The 25,865-nt window shown below is 42.7% G+C and overlaps 1 protein-coding gene across 1 annotated transcript in view; it reads left to right on the top strand.

Annotated features, from left to right (window-relative positions):
* Positions 1 to 25,865, top strand: part of kcnh5b (potassium voltage-gated channel, subfamily H (eag-related), member 5b) — a 307,105-nt gene that overhangs the window by 195,362 nt on the left and 85,878 nt on the right. Inside the window, exon 12 of the mRNA XM_034675341.1 lies at positions 18,762 to 18,958. Coding sequence (XP_034531232.1) covers positions 18,762 to 18,958 — 197 coding nt within the window. The remainder of the gene's footprint in view (positions 1 to 18,761; positions 18,959 to 25,865) is intronic.

Raw genomic sequence — 25,865 nt, 5'->3', positions numbered from 1 at the left:
CCACCCATCTAATATTGTGTAGGTCAGGCTCTCGCCAAGTAAGGGGCGAAACAACTCAGACCCAATGAGACATGGACTTCACTTGACCTCTTGAAGGTGCGCTGTGGTATCTGGTGCCAAGACATTAGCAGCAGATCATTTAAGTTCTGTGAGCTGCGACGTGGGGTCTCCATGGATTGGACTGGGCTGTCCAATACATCTGGCAGACGCTTGATTGGATTGAGATCTGGGGATTTTGGAGGCCAAGTCAACACTCTGGGCTTATTGTTGGGTTCTTTCAGGCCACCTTCTTCCAGTGCTTTGTGATCCAGTTCTGATGCTCATGTTTTAGCAGCCCTTTTTGGAGGACAGGGGTGCAGCATGGGTACCCTGAGCACGGGCCAGCCTCTGCTCCCCATGCACATCCTCTTGGCTGACTATGACCCTGTAGTTGGTTCACTGGTTTTCCTTCCTTGGACCACTTTTGGTACTGGAGCTGCAGCTTTGGAGATAATCTGACCATCTATCCATCACAGTTTGGTCCTTCACAAAGTCCCTCATGTTGTTACATCCGCCCATTTGTCCGTCTTCCAAGACATCAACTCCAAAGACAAAATATTCACTTCCTGCATGACATATCCCTCCAACTGACAGGTTGCATTATAAATAGATAACCATTGTGAGTCATTTCACCTGTCAGTGATCATAATGTTATGGCTGATGGGTGTGGAACAAGGAGAAAAAGATGGAAGGATGGAGAGTACTCAGCGAGGTGGATAAAGGGGTGGCGTTTTGAAGAGAGAATAAAAACACAAGTCAAATGAGCCATAGAAGAAGAAGAAGAAGCCGAGGAGGAGGGAGGGGATAAGAAGAAGGGGAACAAGAGGAAGCGGGGAGTGTGTGTTGGTCATGGTTTTAAAGCCACTGATTTCCCCAGGCTGCTCCCCGAGGCTGTAACACACTCTGCTCTCATTAGTGTCCAATGGCATCAGGTGAACACACAAACCTGCACACACACACACACACACACACACACACACACACACACACACACACACACACTGCAAAAGTATATATACAGATGCCAGTGTGTATTTCTTCATTATTGCTGTTTAATGTCTCCATGTACAGGCTGTGAAAATGAGTTTTCTCTAGGGGCTCAATAAAAGATGTAAATGCACACACACACACACACACACACATTTACACGCCCTCAACATCTCAATACACAACTTCTGACAAGCATGCACACACACGCAAACACAAAAAGCACAATACTTTTCCCTCAGTAACAAGGCAATACTGTGGCAGCTCAAGTAAACACTCATAAGTAATAACCTCCTCATTTCCCATCATGCACCAGGCTTAGTGTCCCTAACCAAACTCACTCTCCGGCTGCTTTGATGTGTGAAAGAGTAGATAATGAAGATGTCAGTGAATGAGTTTTGACTTGATGAAAAAGATGCAGATTGTGGAGGCATCAGAATGTTCCAGAAAGCTTTATTATGACATACAGGAGCCAGTTAGCAGCTAGGAACAAGCTCTAGCGGCAATCAGTGACTTAGACAGATGTATTCAGTTAGCACTGGTAGCTCAGTTAGCAGAAATTTTTCGTCAGACAGTACTGTTGAAGAAAACTTTTCCAACAGTGAATCAAAGAAATGACTAGAGAAGTCTTAATCTCAACCTTGGAAATAGCAGTGGGCAAAAATATCCCTCAGAGATCTTGCCCAAATCCCCCCCCCCCCCCCCCCCCCAAAAAAAAAATCAAGCAGATGGAGTGATTCAGTCCCAAGAAAAAAAAAATTGATCAAGTGCGCTCCATGCGCCAAATTTTGCCCACAATGGTGATATCACAAATGAAATGTTTCCAGTAGAGTATAGCTGTGAGCTTTGGATTTAAATCCCTTGTCAGTTATAAGCGTATGTCCCACAGTCTTTGAAAGGGTCTGGTAAATTATAAAGCAGCAGTGAAGTTAAATTTAGCTTTCTTGCTATTTTACAAGATAGTGCCAAGCAGCAACCTTCAGTGTTAGTAAATGAAGCTAATGCAGAAGTGCAAAACAACTGCAGTTCCGGGAGTGTCCACTAGAGGCTGGCTCCAAAAGCCAAGGAAACTCCATAGAACTCCATATATAACATACTTAAATACATGATGTGTTCTTAAAAAAGAGCGAAGAAAAGCTGCTATCTACAGCCAGAGTAAACCTGGGAAAACACCAACCAATCACCGATTTTTGGGACCCAAAATTTCAAACCATTCAAATCCCGTCCTGCCGTTCTGCCCTCCTCCTGCGCGTACATTTCCCTGGCGTGCACTCCTCCGAGTCCCCGTCTCCTGCCTCTATTTCCCCTGACTCTATTTACTGCCCCTCTCACTCCACCTCTGGCCTGTCCCCTCTGACCCGATGAGGTGCTTTGCTCAGGACTGTAGTCCGGATCAGAGTCTAAAAAGCTCTCACCACGGGGGCTCTGACAAGCAGAAGAACGAATGACATTTAGTAAGTCCTACAGAAAATGTACATGTACTGTAGCGTCCGTCCGGACGCTGTAGTGATGACGAGCCGATTCGTGAACATGTTGAGTTTTAATAACCGGTCACTGTCGGCTGTGATCACGCCAACCAACAAAACAACAATCAATGTTTGAATGAATGAAGAACTTCTCCTCTTGTCTCTCCTCTCTCCCGCTCCTGATGCCTTCACTAACTGTCAACACTGTAGGAATTAAGAACATCTACACTGAACACGTTTAACAAACAGTAGAGCTGTTTCAGTATTACATGTGTTATAACTTTTCTCCTGTTATCGTGTCACCAGTACAACTGGATAATGCTAGAATGACAGTTGTGAGTACTAACAGCAGCCATGTTTGTTTGTGTTTTTAACTTTCACTATGAGAATGTTTTGGTGAGGACCGGTTTTGAATCAGTCACCATCATGTGGTCGAGAATCAGCGGCGCTCGTGCATATGAGCGGGGGGGGGGGGGGGGGGGGGGGGTCGTTTTGGAGGAGCTCTGAGGGAGGAGGGGAGGGAGTCATGAGGAAATGCTACATTCAAATTCATGCTAGTTTTCCAAGACTGCCAACCCTAGCTTTAACAGAGGAAATATTAACGTTTACAGCCTGATGTTTTGGTCTCTCTTCCATTTTTTTGTACAAACTATGAGTAGGGTGAAGTTTTTACATAATTTTGCATGATTAGGGGCAGGTGAGTTGACTGACAGGAGGGCGTGTTGTAGCTGTTTGCCTCAGCTTCCCCTCTTTTCCTGTAACTTAATTGATTGAAAGTTAGGTTGAGTCAGCATTTCCAATATGGTGACCACCATGAATGGACTTCAAAGTGCCTTTTCGGAAACAAATGGATGACGTCATTAATAGTAAATCCATATTTTATGCATCTTGTAGAAAGTGCAACAAGAAAGATGGCTCAAGTTGGTGTCAGTCAGTGTAGTTGCATTTATCTACTTCACCAATAGGTACTTCAAACTGTCTTTTATGGAACAAGGTAACATCACAAGCCAACAATGGACAAATAACTGTAATTTTGCATAGAAATTCATGATCCCAGAGGATAATCCCTTGTTATTTTTGTACTACTACTGAAACAGCTCCTAAATGAGTCCTGATTATGTTGTTTATCTGCAATTTTGAGATATTATGAGATGCATTGAGAAGTTTTAAAGGTGACATATCATGCAAAATGGACTTTTTAATGGTTCTCTACCTGAAATATGTTTCCCTGGCATGTCTACAAACCCCCCGAGAATGAAAAGAATCCATTCTGCCCCTGTTCTGATTTCTCCACCTTTCTGTAAATGTGTGTGAAACGAGCCGTTTCAGACTTCAGTGTTTTTGTTACGTCACAACAATATCCGGTCTGTCACGGAGTCAGAGCTCGGAGCTTGTTCAGCCCATAGACTGTATAAAATAATACTGAATCCCCTCCTCCGTTTTTCATTACCTGCACAAATGTGTGCTAACAAGGAGCTTAGGAGGGAGGCATGCTAGTTGTAGGCTGTCTTAATAAACACAAAGGTCGGTTTTACTCCCCACGTCTGCAGATTTGAAGATCTAGTGGATGATTTTTATTTATCATGGATAAGTGCTAGCGCTAATTAGCATAGCCACATAGCTACATGTTCATAGCTGTAGCTGTAGCTGTGTACCAAGACACACGTCTACATACTGACAAATAAAACAACAAGAAACACTAAATCTGTGACCAATCCTTCAGAAAGGTCCCGCTGCCTTTCTGGCAGAGGTCGGTTTTACTCCCCAGGCATGCAGATTTGAAGATCTAGTGGATGATTTTTATTTATCATGGATAAGTGCTAGCGCTAGTTAGCATAGCCACATAGCTACATGTTCGTAGCTGTGTACCAAGACACACGTCTACATACTGACAAATAAAACAACAAGAAACACTAAATCTGTGACCAATCCTTCAGAAAGGTCCTGCTACAGGCGCCTCTCCGTCTGGATCAGATTCAGAGGGTTGAAGTAACGCTATCTGTGAGCAGCCGTGTATATTCAGCCAACATGTAAACATTAGATCAACGTGCTGGACAGCCGAGGCACATCCACTTCCTGAGGGGGCGTGGTCAGAGAGAAAACAGACTGTTCTGAGGAGGACTGAAGAAGAGGGTTTTTCAGGCATGTCAAAATCTGATTTCAAAGTGTTTTTTTGAGCATAAACTTTAAAGACATGTTTTGGGGACCTCTTAGATCAATATATGTTGATGAAAAAAGCGTGATATGTCACCTTTAAGGGGTTGTGATGATATTTTTTGTTTTATGATTTGTTGGTCCCATGATCATTTGAATATGTTCCCTTTAGGCAGTTCCTTATTTTGTGGTTTAATAATCCATGTTTGATTTATTTTGTGTTGTGTTATGTTAATTAAGCACTTGCAGAATATAGATGCTATACATAACAGGCAAATATAAGTGCCAAAATCCTATTTTCAAAAGTTTAATCACCATCCACTGTTGCAACAATTTATTTTCATGGAGTTCTTGAACAGGATGAATTGTTCTTGTAAGCAATTTGTTTCCTTAATGTTTGTTATCCAGACATTTTGGCCTGTTTCTATCAAAACTCTGATAAACTGTTGGTCTTTTGGCAGTGAAAGGAAAGCTGGATTAACAGATGACCGCGCTCTCTCAGCCCTTTAGCTTGGATTAGCTATTGATGACTCTGCTCTGCTGCAGCTTGGAGAGAATTCACATAGCCTCATCTTTATTAATTTATTTACTTTTTGTTGTTGTTTTGCCCAAATGATGAGCTGATTAGTTTCTAAATCCATTATTCATGCTCGGTTATGAGAAGGGGATTTTCAGTCTGGACTGACATTCACACGGCAATATGTCCTGTACCAGCAAGCGATACGTCTGCAGTGAACAGGTGGGGATGAGCCTCGAATCACATATGAGACTGGCTGTGTTACAAGATCCAGTAAAAAGGATCCATGTGGGACTGCTGTGATGTGGAATACATCAGAGGAGGAACATATTTAGAGGTTAGAGGAGTATGATTAAAGGAAACTTCAAACAGGCAGAGTCCTGTAAGATTTCTTAATGCAGGGCTGCTTTTATCATTCTTTGAAATGACTGACACTTGTCACCTCTATATAGAAGAGTCTTCTTTCCTTTTATTTTTCATGGGTTACAAAAAAAAGAAGGGTAATCTTATGGAAAAGGATAGGAAATTTGAATTATGAAACAAAGGTATGAGAATAAACTGAAGATAAAGCTGAGCTCTATTTTAATGAGTCACAAAGTTTGTTTCTTGATTTGATTACGGGCCTCAGAGCTGATTTTTGTCTTGGCTGGTTGTCTTGGAGTCTTAGGTCCCGATCTACTAAAGGTTTGCGTGTATAAAAACACGTGCAAACTTGATAGCGCGCGCAAAGCTGACATACTAACCGGGAGCACCGAGGATTGCGTCTGTCAAATGAGCAAAATAGCACTCGCAAATCATTTAGCGTGTTTGCCTTCATGAATATGCAGAATACATGTAGATCATCAGAACGCACAAAATACTGGGAGGAGGAGATGCAAATGTAAACATTTAGCACACGCAATGTGATCTATCAAACCTGAAGCACATAGCGAGCGCTGTATTTGCGTCTATATTTAGCACGTTTGAAAGGCAGGTGCAAACTGGCACAGAGTTACGCACACATGGCTGCAGTCACTGTAACGCTCATCATAACATCGCTTTACAACATGCCCGCAACAGCTGGGCTTACAAGCATTACTAAATGTTTTAGTCAATCAAACCAAGAGAACAAAATAATAATAATAAAACAACACAAATTCAAAGCAGTTCAGCACCACGGATAGCGACCGCATCATTCTGACACCCACTTTAACTTTTTCATATAATGAGAGCACAGTAGGTCACTGTATCAACAGATATAAAGTTTAGTCAAATTGGCACAGCGGCCCACATGTTCACATACAAACAAAAAATCAATATGAAGTACTCGGCCTACTCACCACTGTCTGGACGAGCCTTAAGCTCCGCGGACTTGTCCACGATGCACTGTATGTCCATTTTCTTTGATCTGTCATTCTCAATAAATAACATGACATGTCCACTCAGTCTCTCCTGTCCCATCGTGCTCATCAAGGGGTTTTTAGTTAGTTTGAACTTGGAGAATGAGCGCTCACTGAGCTGCGCCAGGCAGCTCTGCGTAACTCCTCATCTCGTGCTTGCAGCAGTGTGTTGGGGTGAATTGCCTCAAACATGTTCCCAGTTCCATTTAAGCTGGTGAATCTTTGGGACAGTTGCTGGATGATGATATCAGGCATTGAAAACGTTCACCCGAAAGTTGCTCCCTGGGACAGTGAGGCGACTGTCTTCATCCAAGTGACGCCTAACTTTTCTAGAGCAAGAGTGGCAGACTAAGCCTCATCAAATCGCTCTCTAAACTCCATCAAAACACTGATTGTGTTTTGGAGTAGAGTAGATGTGTTTATTTCATCGGCAGATCTTCTGTTTTTTCTCACATCATTCACCTTTTCACAGATGGCCTCCCAAATCACGTTTCTAATGCTGAGATGTCTCTGCTGGAGTTCACCAATGTGTTTATTCCCCTCCTCCACAAAGACCTCAAACTCCATGTCTTCAAACTTCATTTATCGCTTAAAACCACTCTGTTCTCTCAAACTCTCCATGGTGACAGCCGATAGCACACGCAAAATCCTCATTAAAATAGGGCGGTCCGCATCACTTTTGCACTCGTTATCATTTGCGCACGCAGTCTTAGTAGATCACCCGCAACACACCCAGAAATAACACATGCAAAATTATTATTTGCACACGCAAATTAGCGCTCGTTATTTGGGATCTTAGTAGATCAGGCCCTTATTGCACCCGTGGCTCAGTGGGTAGAGTCGGTATTCTTTCAATCGGAGGGTCAGAGTTTTGATCCCAGGTCCCGCTGTGAACATGCCGAAGAGTTCTTGGGCAAGACACTTTTCCCCTGAACTACCCCTGGTTCTGTGCCACTGGTGTGTGAATGGGATTAGTTAATAATGATGGCCAGCCTCTGCAATCAGTGTATGACTGTGGTGTGAATGTGACGTGATGTAAAAGCACTTTGAGTGGTCAGAATACAAGCACAGTCCATTTATAATCACCATGGGGTTACATGCTGATGTGACACCATAACATATCATATCATACAACACCACATCACATCACATCACATCACAGAACATCACACCACACCACACCACACCACACCACATCACACCACACCACACCACATCACATCACATCACACCACACCACATCACACCACACCACACCACACCACATCACACCACACCACAACACATCACATCACACCACACCACACCACATCACACCACATCACACCACACCACAACACATCACATCACATCACACCACACCACACCACACCACACCACACCACACCACATCACACCACACCACAACACATCACATCACATCACACCACACCACATCACACCACACCACACCACATCACACCACACCACACCACATCACATCACACCACATCACATCACACCACACCACATCACACCACACCACACCAAATCACACCACACCACACCACATCACACCACACCACACCACATCACACCACACCACACCACATCACACCACATCACACCACACCACACCACATCACACCACACCACACCACATCACACCACACCACACCACATCACACCACATCACACCACACCACACCACACCACATCACACCACACCACACCACACCACACCACATCACACCACACCACATCACATCACACCACACCACATCACACCACACCACACCACACCAAATCACACCACATCACATCACACCACACCACACCACATCACACCACACCACACCACACCAAATCACACCACACCACATCACATCACACCACACCACACCACATCACACCACACTTCACCACATCACATCATACGTCAGCATATTCACAGTCTGAAAATATATGTTCACATGAGCTTTGAATCATGAATTATTTTCCTAAACACTACCCGTGTGTTGTGAAGACGCAGTAATTAATGATTCATCAGTTATCTTAATTAATGGCCTCATTAGGGTAAGTGGTCATGATGAATAGCATGCTGCTCATGTTGGGACTATCAGGCAGATAAAGTTCCTCATGTTGAGAACAGAAGGAGCTCTATTCAACTTTTTTAGCTCTGTGAACATATTGAGTACATCACATTAATCATTCATCAGCTCACGTCCAAAACTGGGAAAAACTGACATATTGCAGAGTAACAATTTATCCTTGGCAGGGACAACATTTGTTCAGCGTCAAGTACCACAATTATTTAAAGGAGGCTTTAAATGTTAATGGTTGTAGTACTTCTAATATAATAAGGACCATTAATGCTCTCAGTGGATATCCCAGTCACAGCAGTGGTATAACTCTCCCCTCCCACTCAGTGCTCCCAGATAATGGCCTGACAGGAGTAACAGCAGCATCAGCTGAAAGTAGCAGCCTGAAATGTGTCTTACCGGACCGACGTCTAGCGAGCTGCAGTGTGAGATAAAGCAGTGTGAGGGTGCACAGCCGCCCACAGGCAATTTCTTTTTCTGCTGATGGGGGATACAGGCTGCAGCAGCATCCAGCATCATCACCTCATTTGTCAGGATGTTAAACCTCATGTAGACACAAACAAAATGTCTATTTCAGTTCATTTAAAACCGTATATGACTCATCGCCATTGGCTGAAACGAGGATTCCTGTAAACAGAGGGCGTACTTTCAGAATCAGGCCTCATTTTGTGCTGGTTTAGTTTGTTCATGATTGAACAGGCGACTCTGACACCCCGTGGCTCTGGCATAATTTAAATAAGATGAGAGCAGTACAGCATTTGTTTTACTTTGGGTATGAGGAAAACACTGATTTGTGGTGAATCAATACATGTATGAATTTACATTTGTTGTTGTTGCATCTTGACCGCCCGTGATGTGTAGATGCAGAAGGAATCTTCGTGACACTGGCTTGCTTGCATAGTAATACGTTTATTACAAGAAAACAATACCAGTATCGAACAAGCACCCGGAATGCTTTAGAGAACAGCTCTGCAAATCTGCTGACTCCCAGAATGCTGTTGACCAGCACCTTTTATAGGTCTTTGAGCCAATGACATAGCCTAACTGCAAAGCCCAAACTTATCTTGATCTCTAGTTATCTATTTTACCCTCCTGGGCTCTGCTAGCCTAATGGTTACAAAACTTATCCATGCAAGGTCGCTAAATTGGAAGGGGGTCTCAATCTAATTTCCTTGAAAGTCTGGGAGAACATAGGTTTCTCCTTGACTTGTTTTACGTCAGTTACTTATTAACTATCAGATACTTCATTGTTTTATCTGCCATTGCTGCAGTAGCATGGGGTCATTATGAGCAGTTCCATATTTGCTCAATAAAGGGTCTGAGAGAAATGATGCTTATTTTCACAAAGCATTTATTGCACTGCACAGCCAGCTGTATCTTCGCCTTCGTCCCCGTGTTCTGTGGTGATTGAGCGCCGTAAAAGCAAACAGTTGAACTAAAAGGTCAGGACGGATGGGGGAGTCAGGACAGAGTGGGACTCAGGACGGGATTAGGATTGGACAAGTAGACCAGGGCTTGTAAACAAAAGACAATTGAATCCAAGACAGCTTGTTTCAAATACACTCTTATGTAAGTACAGGGTTCCCACTCTTTTCCAGAGATCATTTTCCAGGACATTTTCATTGATGATCAAGCTGGTATGACAGTCTAAATTGAGTTTCTAATTTAGTTCCTAAATAGTCTAATATGTTTCTATCAGTGGAAAGATGTGTAGTCTATGGCTATCAATGAAATCATCTCTTATGAAGGCAAATTAATTATAGAACAATGCAACCACAGATGTAAAGCACTTTATTAGTGCAACCAAGTAACAATGATGGGCAACTCTCATCTCAGCTTTCTCTTTTCTCAAAAATTATAAAATTAGCTAAGTAAAAAACAAAAGAGCCAGCAAAGGACTCTGGATTTGCCTTACTGAAATAAATAATGATAACAATAATAATCAGAGGATCAGTGCATACATTGACCTGAATAGAACTGAATGACAAAAATGGCCACAAAGTGTTGAATGGGGATGTATTTTTTTAACCTTGTTAGATCACACATAGTCATGTTGGAATAATTTTCCAGGACAATCTGTGATTTTCCAGGACATTTTACTTGTTCTCCCATTTTCCAGGTGTTTTCCAGTACTGGAAAACAGGTCCACTGTTTTCCAGGTTTTCCAGGTTTTCCAGGACGCGTGGGAACCCTGAAGTATCTGTAACTGATGCATTGTCTCTTTAAATTCAATCCCGGCCTGAAAACCCCCCAAAAAATACTGATACTTTCATCAATTACATTTTTTTTGAATGCTCGAACAACTACGGTTTAATCCACGGACAAAAATATTGCCGGATATCAAGAAGACAGAATGGGGCACTTGTGGCCTAGCGGTCTAAGCGCCCCACATACAGAGGCTATAGTCCTCATCACAGAGGTTGCCAGTTCGAGTCCTGGCTGCAACCATTTGCTGCATGTCTTCCCCAACTCTCTACTCCTCACGTTCCCTGTCTCTCTTCAGCTGTCCTATCAATAAAGCCCAACAATATATATATGTATAAAAATGAAGACACAGAATATTGGACCTTTTCAAAGGTAGATCCAGCAAGAGATAAAACCAGTTTTTCCAACCTGAATCAAATTGGAGTAACGACACCCCATTTAACTAACGTCCACCATTCACTTTTATGACCTCCTATAAGCAGGATGGACTTAAAGTAGGTGATAAACGTCCCCCACTGTGGGCAGTAAAAATTAATGAGACCTTATTTTTGACCTCTCCTGTGAATAACCTGAAGCTCGACTGCTTGCACACAGTTCAACACGTGCTTTGCAGCCTGGTTTTTATGAAGCCATGAACGAAACATGTGCAGAACACAGAGAAGTATCTGTACCTTTAAGTTATAAATACATGTACCAGACTACAACACCTTTCTGTACCTCCTGCTCAGTGTGCACATTGAACTCAGTCTCTTGGAGCAGTCATCACCGGGTGTGTAATAAGCAGCATTACAAAGCCCAACAGGAGGGTCACAGCCCCCATGTACATCTTACCCATCCAATCCTAACAGTCCTCAGTATGCTTTTTAACCCCGCTGTTGAAGTCACACTCAATGCACACAACCATCAACACCTCCGCCAACCTCCCAGCCCATGTGACCGCATCCGCATCTTGACGGCTAATTGGCGAAGAGCTGCAGATCTCTTGGGAGCTCATTCCAGACGAGCATAGCTGCCCGGGTCAGACAGGAAGGAGCCCTGGGGGGTGCAGAGGAGGGATTGTTGAGATGAGATCCACTCACTCACACACATACACTTACCGTTGGCATATTGCAGCGGGATGTTGGAAGCGTTATGTGTCTGTTACTCAGGGTGTTCTGACAGCTCGCGGACAGTGTGGACTGCTTTTAGTCACATCTTGTGTGGGTCAGCTGTCAGGAAAAAGCTGAGCTGATGGTTGAGCTGAAGTCCTGATTAACACAGATTTCACATTTACTGTGTTTTTAGAGGCAAAGTGGGACTGGAACTCCTCAGGGGGGAATGGTATAGAAACACCATGACTGAATATAACATTGTATTAAAAGATATCTGTGAGTTACTCTAGTGATTTGTTGTTTGTTTGTTAGCGAAACACTGAGCTGATGGTTGTGGCAGGATTGACACAGATATGAGTTTTGATTAGGAAACTTTTTGTGCCTATTGCAGCCAGAGTGAGTCTGGACCTCTATTTACTCAAGGATCCCCTCTTGCTGTAATTTGAAACAGTTATGTTGTTGAAGCCTGATGAACTCTTATTTAGACGCTCTCAGATTCGTTTGTCTGAAAAACACTCAGCAGCTTTTAAGGACACATGAAACATTAGATGCTGCTTCTAATCAGGATTCTTTGTCCTCTTGTGTTCATCACGACAAATGTTGCGTTGCCTAGGAGACGATGAAATCGGTAAACATGCGTTCAACTGCTCGGGTGTTTTGCATGGATTAGCATGAGGAATTTATGCTGGCTGTGGATAAGTCAAGTGTGCAGGTGGCTGCAGAGGGTTGAAACCAATGAAGGAAAGCAGATCAATACTGAGGGTCAATGCTTCATGCCGGGTCAATAGTAGAGGCAACAACAGAGCTCATGGTTGGGATTGTTGTTGGGTCATTTTTATTTTCAGCCTAAAATGAAAAGATACTTATAACTAATAACTTGTGACTGTAACTGTGCATTTAACAACACTATAAATCACAATGCATCTCAATAATCGGTCCCTCCAGGAAATTGCGGTCAAAAAATGTCTTCAGTCTACGTCCCTACTTTCTCTATCAGCACACACTGTACGGGGGTGAATTTTCTCCTAACACAACGCTTCATAAGATAATAAGATTACGAGTTTTTGCCCAAATAAGGACATGACTGTAGTGACTGACAGGTGGGAACACATAGCTGTTGGCTAGGAGCCTCAAACCCCGCCTCTTTACCTCACACTAAAGGCTGATTTATACTTCTGCGTCTCCCCTACGCAGCAGGGGCTGACGCGGACATGAGCCCCACATACTTGTGCGTCGATGTGTCTGTGTCGCACAGCAATTCTCTGCCGAAACGCTTGAGGGCAGTGTTAGCTGATAGCTGGTCGCCTGCTTCCTGTCCCGCTACGATCTCTGTTTACTTTTCCACAGAGATTCAGAGCGTGTTCTGTTAATCTACAGCTGATACATGTTGCTGTTTATCATACAGACATGATTACATGAAGAATAGAGAGGAGGAGATGAAATACACGGACGATGTGCGGCCGATGTCCGGGATCCCGGAAGTGATATGAATGCGGGAAAGACAAAGCTGCCGAGCGGACCAATCACAGAGCTTGCGGTCCGCGTCGGCTCTACGGGGAGTTACATTTTGGAGGAGGTTCACGTCAGCTACGTGCGTAGGCCTCGGCGTAGGTACGGGAGCTACGCGGACCCCCGGCGTAGGGTACGCCGTCGATTCAACGCAGAAGTATAAATCAGACTTAAGTTTGGATGAGTTCAACATTTCCAATATGGCTGCCACCGTCGATTGGCTTCAAAACAGCACTCAGGAACAGATGGGTGATGTCACAGATACTACGTCCATTATTATACAGTCTATGATTGTGACAGCTCTGGTATGTAATACAAACATCTGAATGAGTTTAGGATTGGTATCTGTTACCTTGTACCCTCTGTTAAAACATTGTATGCTTTTTCGGATGAATATGTGTATGAGTATGTATCTCTGCACTTTTTTTGTCTGACTCCTCCTGCATGTGTGAGTCAGACAAAAAAACAAATAGTTATTGTGTATAGTGTAAATATAGGGACACAGCTCTGTCTAACAGAGTTTGTGTAACATTTCTAAGTTTAAAGCTGCTGAGTGTTAGATAACACTAACATCAAACTTCTGATTGTTGTCACACACAGCCACCAGCTGACACTTGTAAAGTAGCTGCTCACAGAGAATCACTCACATGCTGTTTTTGATTGGCAGCAAAAAGAAATAAGTGCACCAAACGAACAGGCTTTTAAATGTCAGCTGGTTTTTGTGATGAAAGTTCAGAAGAAAAGGTTCTACTGCTCTCCTGATCTTTCATTCTCACAGCGGCGTTCACTTTGATTGACAGCTCCCAAAAAACATTCTGCCAAACCTCCAGCAGCTAAACTCTATGAACGTATCAGTCATTGAACCACTTTCCATTTAATGCAGTTTCCTTTTATTTTACACAGCACCACCAGCCCTTTTGTCTCACTTATACCACTTACTTCTGAAATCATTGGACAGATTGGTCCATTGTTTTGTTTTTGCAGTGGAGGAGGTAAAATCAAACACTGATGTGTCAGTGGAAATCTTTCCACCTGGATTTCGCCAGATCTGAACTGAAGCAGTAGCTGTACCTGTAACTTGCTGTGTGGTATCAGCATCTGATGGCGTACAGGGTAAAATCTGCAGCTCTGGTTGCTAAGGACTTGTCCAGGTGCTACTGTTGCTAAGGAAAGAAAAAGATAGCAAGTGTTTTGTTTATGCAGGGATACAGACGGTTTATGTTTATTTTTATACAGCCAGCATATGTTCTACCATCTAATCAGAACTGAACCAATAGTTTTCATCTATTTTTGTCTATAAACAATGGTTTAGAAAGAGACTCTGAAGTCCCATAAGGTGATGTTCTTTATCAAGTGCACACAAGTTTTTATGTTGTGGGGACAAGTTACAAACCTTTGTGAGTGTGCAGCAGTGTTGCCATCAGTTTCTATTATTTCTCATTAAAGCTGGGGTTGGTAATCAGATTTAGATACACTTTTTTTTTGGCTCCCCAAATTTTAAACCATTCAAATCCCATCAAGCCGTTCTGCCCTCCTCCTGCGCGTACATTTCCCCGGCGTGCACTCCTCCGAGTCCCCGTCTCCTGCCTCTACTTCCCCTGACTCTATTTACTGCCCCTCTCGCTCGACCTCGGGCCTGTCCCCTCTGACCTGATGAGGTGCTTTGCTCAGGACTGTAGTCCGGATCAGAGTCTAAAAAGCTCTCACCAACAAGCAGAATAATTAATGACGTTCAGTAAGTCCTACAGAAAATATAGATGTACTGTAGCGTCCGTCCGGACGCTGTAGTGATGACGAGCCGATTCGTGAACACGTTGATCTTTAATAACCGGTCACTGTCGGCCGTGATCACGCCAACCAACAAAACAACAATCAATGTTTGAATGAATGAAGAACTTCTCCTCTTGTCTCTCCTCTCTCCCGCTCGCACCCTCTACACCTCTCCTGATGCCTTCACTGACCGTCAACACTGTAGGAATTAAGAACATCTACACTGAACATGTTTAACAAACAGTAGAGCTGTTACAGTATTATATATGTGTTATAACTTTTCTCCTGATATCGTGTCACCGGTACAACTGGATAATGCTAGAATGACAGTTGTGAGTACTAACAGCAGCCATGTTTGTTTGTGTTTTTAACTTTCACTATGAGAATGTTTTGGTGAGGACCGGTTTTGAATCAGTCACCATCATATGGTCGGGGGGGGCGTCGTTTTGGAGAAGCTCCGAGGGAGGAGGGGAGGGGTTAGACGGAGTCATGAGGAAAAGCTACATTCAAATTCATGCTGGTTTTCCGAGACTACCAACCCCAGCTTTAACCCTCCTGTTATGTTCATTTCTCAGGAACAGCAATAATGTTCCTGGGTCAACTTGACTCGAGGCATATTTAATTATCCAAAAGTGTCAGAACCCCAAAAAATCCCAATACAATGTATTTAAATCTCATTATTAACTCCATTACTGACCGTTTAAATCAATATTTAGTGCAATGGTGTTCTTTATTTCTCACAGATCAAAGTTCAATGAGGATACCTCACTCATTTTCATGTGTGTGTTTGTGATTGGGGTGAAATATGTCACACAGTTGCAAAGAAACAATTAGTATTTGACACTTCTGACCCCTTTTAGCCTCCACTTTGACTGCCGGGTCAAGTTGACCCAACAGTATCTATGTATTCTAAAAATGCAGGGGGGGGGGGTTGCAAATATGTTAAATGAACCATTTTTATTTTAGATGTTAATTACGCTAATTTAGCCAAGCAGAAGAAGTTTAATACCAAAGAAATACTTTTAACAATTTTATATTTATTTTTTAACTTTGAACTGGGTCAATCTGACCCGGAACATAACAAGAGGGTTAAATGCCATCGTTTACAAGCAATTCACTTTTTGGTTGTATGCACACAACATAATAACTTGTAAGCACAACAAAAGTTATCACCTCACTGGAAAAAATGTACCTCCAAAAACAAGAAAAAAAAAACTTATTTCAAGGTACTTTACCTTGAAATAAGCAAAAAAAAAATCTGCCAAAAGAACAAGTGAAAATTTGCTTGGTTAGATTTCTTAAAATAAGACTTAATATTTAGAAAACTGATCAGGGAAAACTTATTTTAATCAATATTTTACAGTATTTTAAAGCTTAGTGTCTCAGAATAAGACAGGAATGCTAACAATTAGTATTTTTCACTCAAAAAAAGATTTTTGCATTAATACATTTCATGTCAACTTCTTGATTTGAGATATATTCACCTTAATTTGAGTTGTATTATAGCGGCATTTCTCAAGGTTTAAGACCATCTTGTACTTGAAATAAGATGACAAAGTTGAATTTGAACATGTTGAGATATAATGTTTTCTCATAGTGAGCTGGATATACTAATATTCAGTCAGGTTGTTTTTTAGGATAAGCCAGCTATGCTCTAAAGGAGGTGTTTCATTGTGTGCATGTAGTTTGAGGATGGATATTATTATCTGATTTAGAAGAAACAGTGTCTGAAAACTGTAACCCACCCTTAAAAAAACAACTTCTCTTTCTTTCTTTCTTTCTTTCTTTCTTTCTTTCTTTCTTTCTTTCTTTCTTTCTTTCTTTCTTTCTTTCTTTCTTTCTTTCTTTCTTTCTTTTCTCAATGGAGCTGTTTTCTGATAGATTCTCCAGTAAAATGCATTTACTTAAATCAAATAAAGGGTTTGTCTTAAATCAAGATTATCCATCTTCTACAAATAAGATCTCAGCTTGAAAAATGTCTGAAATGTTAAATAAACCTTGTTTCTTCTAAATTACAAGTCAAAACAAGATCATTTCAAGATTGTTTGACTTAACAAGATATTTAAGATGTCTTAAAACAAGTCCCTCTATGTTGCTCAGATGTTTCTTGTTAAGTACATTTATCTTAAATCAAGTGGGAGAAGACATTCTGACGAAAATGAGACAATTTCACTTAGTAGGATTTTGAGTTTTTGCAGTGCTCTGCAGGACGTTAAGGGGCTCCATATATCAATCAATCATAAATCAATCAGACTTTATTTATAAAGCGCTTTTCATACAATGAAATTGTAGCACAAAGTGCTGTACATAAAAACAACTTCAAATAGAATAAAAAAAGGGAGATACTGTATATAAAAATGAAAATAAAAAGACCCCCCCATCCTAATCTCACAACACAATATAATAATAACAATAAAATAAAATAAATGAAAAATAAAAAAGAAGTTCCTGAATGAACTGAGGAAACGCTCTCATGATATCTTAATGAGGAAAAACTGGAGGAACATAAGATGTTAAAACTCAACACAGGAAATTCAACTCACCAAAATAAAATACATTTCTAAGATAATAAAACAGTAAAATATTAAACCATTAAAAGAAAATAAGATGCTATGCTTAAAATGAATAAATAGGTAAATAACTACATAAAATAAAAAGTGACTAAAATTTGAACTAGATAATAAAGAAATAAAGTAAGGTGAAATAAAACTGTTTTATATAACACATACAGTAGTCGTCAATAAATTGAATGGGATGTGCTTCACAACAAAACAACCCAATCTTCTTTTCCTGCCATCACATCTCCCTCAAGATTCTGTTTCAACCTCTTTTTTTGTTTAGTTTTTGTTGTCAGACGTCATATTCTCAATTAGCACATCTAAGCTGGTACACCTTCCCTCCCGTCTGCAGCTCTTCTTCTGCAGTCATAAAGCTGTCACAGTAGAAGACAACAAGCATGTTGTTGTTGTATAATAAGACTTATGAAGGATAACATTTAAAACACATTTCTTCAGGAGCTGAAGCCAAAAAGATTGTACATAAACAACCCTCAAATCCAGGACAGCTGACAATGTTTGACTTGAATGCTACACTGGTAGTATATTCCCTTTGAGACAACAGAGATCCAAAGTGAATGAAATTCATTGGGTTCTACAAAGTTAGTGCCCATCATACTATTGAACAACACCTGGTAAACCCTGTACTGATGATGGTTATGACTGACAATGGCCCTTAATGGCAGTTTTCCATGCTTTCCTAGCATTAGCAAAACTGCGTGCATTTTTTATATAAGGCCTTGCAACAGCACCCTCCTAGCTGATATATTAGTTTTGACATTGTATGAATTGAGAAGTTCTAATTCAATCATTTAATAGAGTAATCGTTTTATTGGTGAAATTATACCTCCAGATGATGTTGTTTAATGCACTGAAACCTGTTATTTTTGGAGCTTCACCTTGGATCCCCCCTTTTGAAAACAACAATTGATGAATGAATTATTAAAACTCCTCTCTTTGTTCCATCACGTTTCAATCTTCCCTCTCCGGCTTTGTTTTGTCTCTCAGGTAAAGGTGACGTGTTTGGAGATGTCTTTTGGAAAGAAACCACCCTGGCTCATGCGACTGCTAACGTCAGAGCGCTAACGTACTGCGACCTCCACGTCATCAGGAGGGAAGCCTTGCTCAAAGTGTTGGAGTTTTACACCGCCTTCGCCAACTCTTTCTCCCGTAACCTCATCCTCACCTGCAACCTGCGAAAGAGGGTAAGTTACACCCCGACGTAGACCCACATCCTTATACACCATTTATGTACTGTGACCGCAGGATACATGGAGAAGCACACAAGTAGTCCAATTTTCATACAGATCATATCATTTGTCCTTAAACAGCTTTGATTTTAGCCTGAATGACAGTTTTTATTCTAAAACTGATTCTGTCATGTGTGCTGTGTGCAACAGACTGAGTCTGTCTGGGATGAAAGTTAAAGTTTGAGAAGTTAAGACAGGTGAGGAGGAGCTCCCTCTTACATTTTGTATGGGTTTTGTCATTTTCTTCCTCTACCAGAACAGTGAAGTGTTTTTAATATTACAGACTTAAAGCTGGGGTTGGTAGTCTCGGAAAACCAGCATGAATTTGAATGTAGCATTTCCTCAGGACTCAATCTAACCCCTCACCCCCCTCCCTCAGAGCTCCTCCAAAACGACGCCCCCCCCCCCCCCCCCCCCCGCTCGGCCCTACTCGTTGGGGGTCCATCGGGGCTGGGTGGGTGGCACCCTCCGTCCCCCTGCTGCCCCCTCCCCTGTGGGGGCCTGGTCCACGGCTGCCCTCGGGGCCGGGTTTCCCGGGGTTCCCTCGCGGTCCTGTTTGGGGGGTGTGGTGGCGCGCAGCTGGGGGGGTGTTACTACGGTGTCCCTCCATGCCCCCGCGGCCTGGTCCATCATTCGCCGGGCGTGGGTGGGGGGGCGTGGCTGGGGGGCGTGGCTGGGGGGAGTGGTCAGGCCGTCTGGGGGGGGGCGGGGGGGATTGGCCCTGCCGCCTCCGCCCTCCCCCCGCTCCGGCACGCTGGTTGGTGTGCTCTGGTCCTGGTCCTGCCCGTCTGCCTGGCTGTCTGCTCCTGGTGCTGGGCCCCCTCGGCCCTGGTGGCTCCTTTGGCTCTATCTTGGGGGGCTGTGGGGGCGTTGTTGTGGGGGTGTCCCTTGGGGGGGCTGCGGGATCTCTCCCCCCTCGCCCCCCTTTACTCCTACTGGGTGACCTGGGGGTCGCCCTGGGTGCTCCGGCGGTACCTGTTTGCTTCCGGTCTGGGTCATTGACTTGTCCCCTGGCCTGGGTCTCCCGCGGTGGGTTGGGTCCTTCGGTCTGACTGCTCTCGCGGCCCGGGTGCCGGGCCGTACCGCTCGGCTGATCTGACCCAAGTGGTTTCATCTGCACCAGTGGTGGTCTTGTTACACAAATAGAACACAGCACGGCGGCAACCCTCTGCGACCCAAGCTTCAGTAATGATTGTGGACACTAAGGGTTGCTTAATCATTAGTATCACCACACAGAGTTTTTTTGGCATCATGGTGAGATGGTCCCTCTCCATCTAAGTGTGTTAGGTCTCTCTCTCCTTCTCTTTCCCTGTCCCTTTGTATATCCTTATGTAATCTTTCTTTTACTTTCTCTTTTTTTTTTTTGTCCCACCTAGGTGTGCACGCCCTCTTTTATTCTTTGATTCAAAACCGGTCCTCACCAAAACATTCTCATAGTGAAAGTTAAAAACACAAACAAACATGGCTGCTGTTAGTACTTACAAATGTCATTCTAGCATTATCCAGTTGTACTGGTGACACGATATCAGGAGAAAAGTTATAACACATATATAATACTGTAACAACTCTACTGTTTGTTAAACGTGTTCAGTGTAGATGTTCTTAATTCCTACAGTGTTGACGGTCAGTGAAGGCATCAGGAGAGGTGTAGAGTGTGCGAGGTGGAGAGAGGAGAGACAAGAGGAGAAGTTCTTCATTCATTCAAACATTGATTGTTGTTTTGTTGGTTGGCGTGATCACGGCCGACAGTGACCGGTTATTAAAACTAAAGGTGTTCACGAATCGGCTCGTCATCACTACAGTACATCTACATTTTCTGTAGAACTTAGTAAATGTCATTCATTCTTCTGCTTGTCAGAACCCCCGTGGTGAGAGCTTTTTAGACTCTGATCCGGACTACAGTCCTGAGCAAAGCACCTCATCAGGTCAGAGGGGACAGGCCCGAGGTCGAGCGAGAGGGGCAGTAAATAGAGTCAGGGGAAGTAGAGGCAGGAGACGGGGACTCGGAGGAGTGCACGCCGGGGAAATGTACGTGCAGGAGGCGGGCAGAACGACAGGACGGGATTTGAATGGTTTAAAATTTTGGCACCCAAAAAAGGCTGATTGGTTGGTGTTTTCCCAGGTTTACTCCGGCTGTAGATAGCAGCTTTTCTTCACTCTTTTTTAAGAACACATTATGTATTGATTACCATCAGGACATAAAGATCATTTTAACCAGTATGACAAAAAGTGGATCTAAATCTGATTACCAACCCCAGCTTTAAGCAGGGAAACCATTACCACACACACGTATAGAGGCCTTTAAAAGTCTGTTGTTGTTTACTTGTCCTTAAGTTGTTTTCCGAACTTCATTTTTCCTCAGCTCAATAGGTCTTTTTCTCAGCGTGCCTCAAACATAATAAATTATACATACCATGCCGGTAGCCTCATTATTTCCTGTGCCCTTTAGACGGTTCTCACTGACGTCCTAGCAGGAAGTCTCTTCGCTCTGAGCAGCAGATTTCTCTCCCTGTGTTTGTTTGTGTTGTAGGTTCATAGTTTATGGATTATTATTTATTAATGTACATATGCATATATTGTATCTATTGGCCCTTTGGTTGTGCAATACCAGGTCATACAGTATGCATACCTATTCCAGATGTACCCAGAGAATAACCATCATCAGGTGTGTGTCACTACTCAGACAACATCAAGAGTGGACATTGATTCCACTCTGGCTCCATCCTGAGTTGTAATGGATGCTTATGAAATAAAACACATATATACATACATATTGATCGCTGTTGTCCAAAGTAAATTATCCAAATGCAGGCTGCAGATCGTGTCCATGCCTGAAGGACGTGCTGATGGTTGGTATCGATCCGGCGCTGTGGTTCGCAGCTGTCAAGTGTATAAACTTTAGGCCGGCTTAATCTCCAGATTCCTGCTCGGACTCAAAGCCGCTCTGTCAATGATTTTATTGCCTTAAACTGGATTAGGTGTTCAAATTTAGACCCTTTCTCTTTGTGTGTTTGTCACACATAAAAAGAAAACTGTAGAGGTCTTAATTGGGAGCTGGTGGAGGCCAAAAACAGAGGTTAAAGGTAACATATCATGCAAAATCGACTTTTTAATGGTTCTCTACCTGAAATATGTTTCCCTGGCATGTCTACAAACCCCCCGAGAATGAAAAGAATCCATTCTGCCCCTGTTCTGATTTCTACACCTTTCTGTAAATGTGTGTGAAACGAGCCGTTTCAGACTTCAGTGTTTTTCATACGTAACAACAATATCCTGTCTGTCACGGAGTCAGAGCTCAGAGCTTGTTCAGCCCATAGACTGTATAAAATACAACTCAACCCCTCCTCTATTTTTCATTCCCTGCACACATGTGTGCTAACAAGGAGCTTAGGAGGGAGGCATGCTAGTTGTAGGCTGTCTTAATAAACACAAAGGTTGGTTTTACTCCCCACGTCTGCAGATTTGAAGATCTAGTGGATGATTTTTATTTTTCATGGAAAAGTGCTAGCGCTAGTTAGCATAGCTACATAGCTACATGTTCGTAGCTGTGTACCAAGACACACGTCGACATACTGTCAAATAAAACAACAAGAAACACTAAATCTGTGACCAATGGTTCAGAAAGGTCCTGCTGCAGGTGCCTCTCTGTCAGGATCAGATTCTGGATCAGATTCAGAGGGTTGAAGTAACGCGGGTCTGTGAGCAGCCGTGTATATTCAGCCAACATGTAAACATTAGATCAACATGCTGGAGAGCCGAGGCCACATCCGCTTCCTGAGGGGGCGTGGTCAGAGAGCTCATTCTCATTTAAAGGCACAGACACAGAAAACAGCCTGTTCTGAGCAGGGCTGAAAAAGAGGGGTTTACAGGCAGACCAGAATCTGATTTCAAAGTGTTGAGCATAAACTTCAAAGACATGTTTGGGGACCTCTTAGACCAATATATATTGATGAAAAAGAGCGTAATATGTCACCTTTAAAGTTACATTACACATAATTATGCATAAGAAGTTGAACTTTTTAACTTCTGTTATGCAAACTGTCGGTGTCAACTGGTCATATGGTACGATGCAATATGATGTGATATTTGAGATACGTTACGGTGAGGTCAGATATGGTGCGATACGATATGATACGATATGATGTGATGTACTTATCAATATTTGGTGTTAATTCATTTGACTGATGGCCTAGTGGTCTAAGCGCGCGCCCTATATACAGAGGCCATAGCCCTTGTCGCAGAGGTCACAGAGGTCGCAGAGGTCGCAGATTTGATTCCAGCCTTGACCATTTACTGCATGTCCTCCCCCATTCTCTGCTCCCTACATTTCCTGTCTCTCTTCAGCTGTCCTATCCATGAAAGGCAAAAATGCTGAAAAATATAACTTCTAAAAAATCATTGGAGTGGATCGGTGGAGCCCTGACAGGGTCAGACAAGACCTCTATGCTTCATGTTTGGGTCCTGCTCCCCCTGTCAGCATTTTAAACAGCTGTACCAACCCGATCACTATACAGTACTTCTTACATTAAGGGGTCTGATTAGAACTGCTGTGTAGGGAAACAATGCTTCACTAAATGTGCAATAGGAAAGGTAATCAAGACAGTTTGGATATAACTTGAGTTTCAGTTATATTAAACTTATAATAATTACTCCAATTCCTGGAAGAAGTTCTATGAAACTCTTTTTTTAAGCTCACTGGTTTTTCATTTATTATTCATTTACTACTGGAAACAGAATTTTTCCTCTATTTTGAGTTTTATCACAGCCTGTAGTCATACTTAGCATTTTTGCACATCCTGCTGACCTGCTTTGCACTTACTAAAGCACAGCACCATAATTAGTAGCACACAACCTAGCTTATTCCAGAAACTCCCCAATTAGTTCACTGTTACATGTCTGCTGCTTTTAAGCGGGAAGGTATTGGGCCCCTCAATTGAAGAAGTTGCATTTTTAGATATATTATTTATCCCTGTATTGGCTTCTTTCTCAAAACCTGCAAGCTGTTTACAGGCCAAGGCTGGAGGAGAAACATTGTGTGGCTTGCAGGTTTTCTCAACTGACTGCCATAATCCCCTACAGAGAAACATTAATTTTGGAAAGGAACTCGTCTTAATAAGAGAGGACGAGATGCTCATTTTCATGCATCCCCAGTGTGTGATTCAGGCTCATTACACAGCAGCAGTTTACCTACAAATCAGCTAAGTGAAGCTTTAAATGAGTTAAAAAGTTAAACTCCAATTCAATTAGATAACATGTAAAACTCAATCTCCCTTCATCTTAGGAGGGCAGCTCCTCCTGCTCCCCAAATCTGTGTCGTGATCCATGAACACTCCTTTAGAAAAGCCGATAAGTGCTGGGAACAAGTGAGACACACATCTCCGGCTGTTTCTGTCTCCAAACTGCATTAATTATCGCGATGGACACTTTTTTATTTTGCTGTGCGCAGCAGGAATGTGACCCAGTGTTACCTTGGTGTAAACACAGAACAGAGAGAGTGATGTAGTCAGAGCTCGTCCTCCTCCTCCTCCCTGTTAGCTCTTTTCTTCCTGGAAGCGTGACAGCTGCTTCAGAGCACCACCGCGATGAAGATAAACAAGTTGTAGAGCGAGCTCAGACGTGGCCTCTGGGACCGTGAGAGGAGCAGAATGTGTGTCAGCCCTGAACCGGCTCTGTCACTCACGCAGTAATGGCTGCCGACCAGCCTGCCTCCATCAGCACTTTTCCTTTCTCTGTATTCAGATGGAGCTCCTCCTCTCTCCTCACAAGTGTTTATCTCTCTCCGGCTCAGACTCTTATTTTTATCTCGTCATTCTCTTCTGACAAAAGCTTGTTTGTGTTTGAAAGAGAGCTTTGTCTCTTTGCTCTCATCTCCAACAGATAGCTCAATTACTTCATTGTCATCTTAGATAGTCTGAGGAATAAATGACTGTATACTTATTCTTAGCACAATATCAATATTTTATTTTCCTAAAGACCATTACCTTTAAAGGTGACATATCACGCTTTTTTCATCAATATATATTGGTCTAAGAGGTCCCCAAAACATGTCTTTAAATTTTATGCTCAAAAAAAACACTTTGAAATCAGATTTTGGCATGCCTGAAAAGCCCTCTTCTTCAGTCCTCCTCAGAACACTCTGTTTTCTCTCTGACCACGCCCCCTCAGGAAGTGGATGTGCCTCGGCTCTCCAGCACGTTGATCTAATGTTTACATGTTGGCTGAATATACACGGCTGCTCAGAGATCACGTTACTTCAACCCTCTGAATCTGATCCAGAATCTGATCCTGACGGAGAGGCGCCTGCAGCAGGACCTTTCTGAAGGATTGGTCACCGATTTAGTGTTTCTTGTTGTTTTATTTATCAGTATGTAGACGTGTGTCTTGGTACACAGCTACGAACATGTAGCTATGTGGCTATGCTAACTAGCGCTAGCACTTATCCATGACAAATAAAAATCATCCACTAGATCTTCAAATCTGCAGACATGGGGAGTAAAACCGACCTCTACCAGAAAGGCAGCAGGACCTTTCTGAAGGATTGGTCACAGATTCTGTGTTTCTTGTTGTTTTATTTGTCAGTATGTAGACGTGTGTCTTGGTACACAGCTACAGCTACAGCTATGAACATGTAGCTATGTGGCTATGCTAATTAGCGCTAGCACTTATCCATGACAAATAAAAATCATCCACTAAATCTTCAAATCTGCAGACGTGGGGAGTAAAACCGACCTTTGTGTTTATTAAGACAGCCTACAACTAGCATGCCTCCCTCCTAAGCTCCTTGTTAGCACACATTTGTGCAGGTAATGAAAAACGGAGGGGGGATTCAGTATTATTTTATACAGTCTATGGGCTGAACAAG

This window comes from Notolabrus celidotus, chromosome 22 (assembly GCF_009762535.1).
Source record: "Notolabrus celidotus isolate fNotCel1 chromosome 22, fNotCel1.pri, whole genome shotgun sequence".
NCBI lineage: Eukaryota > Metazoa > Chordata > Actinopteri > Labriformes > Labridae > Notolabrus > Notolabrus celidotus.
The sequence above is the reverse complement of the archived record's forward strand: the minus strand, read 5'-3'. Positions and strand labels throughout refer to the sequence as shown.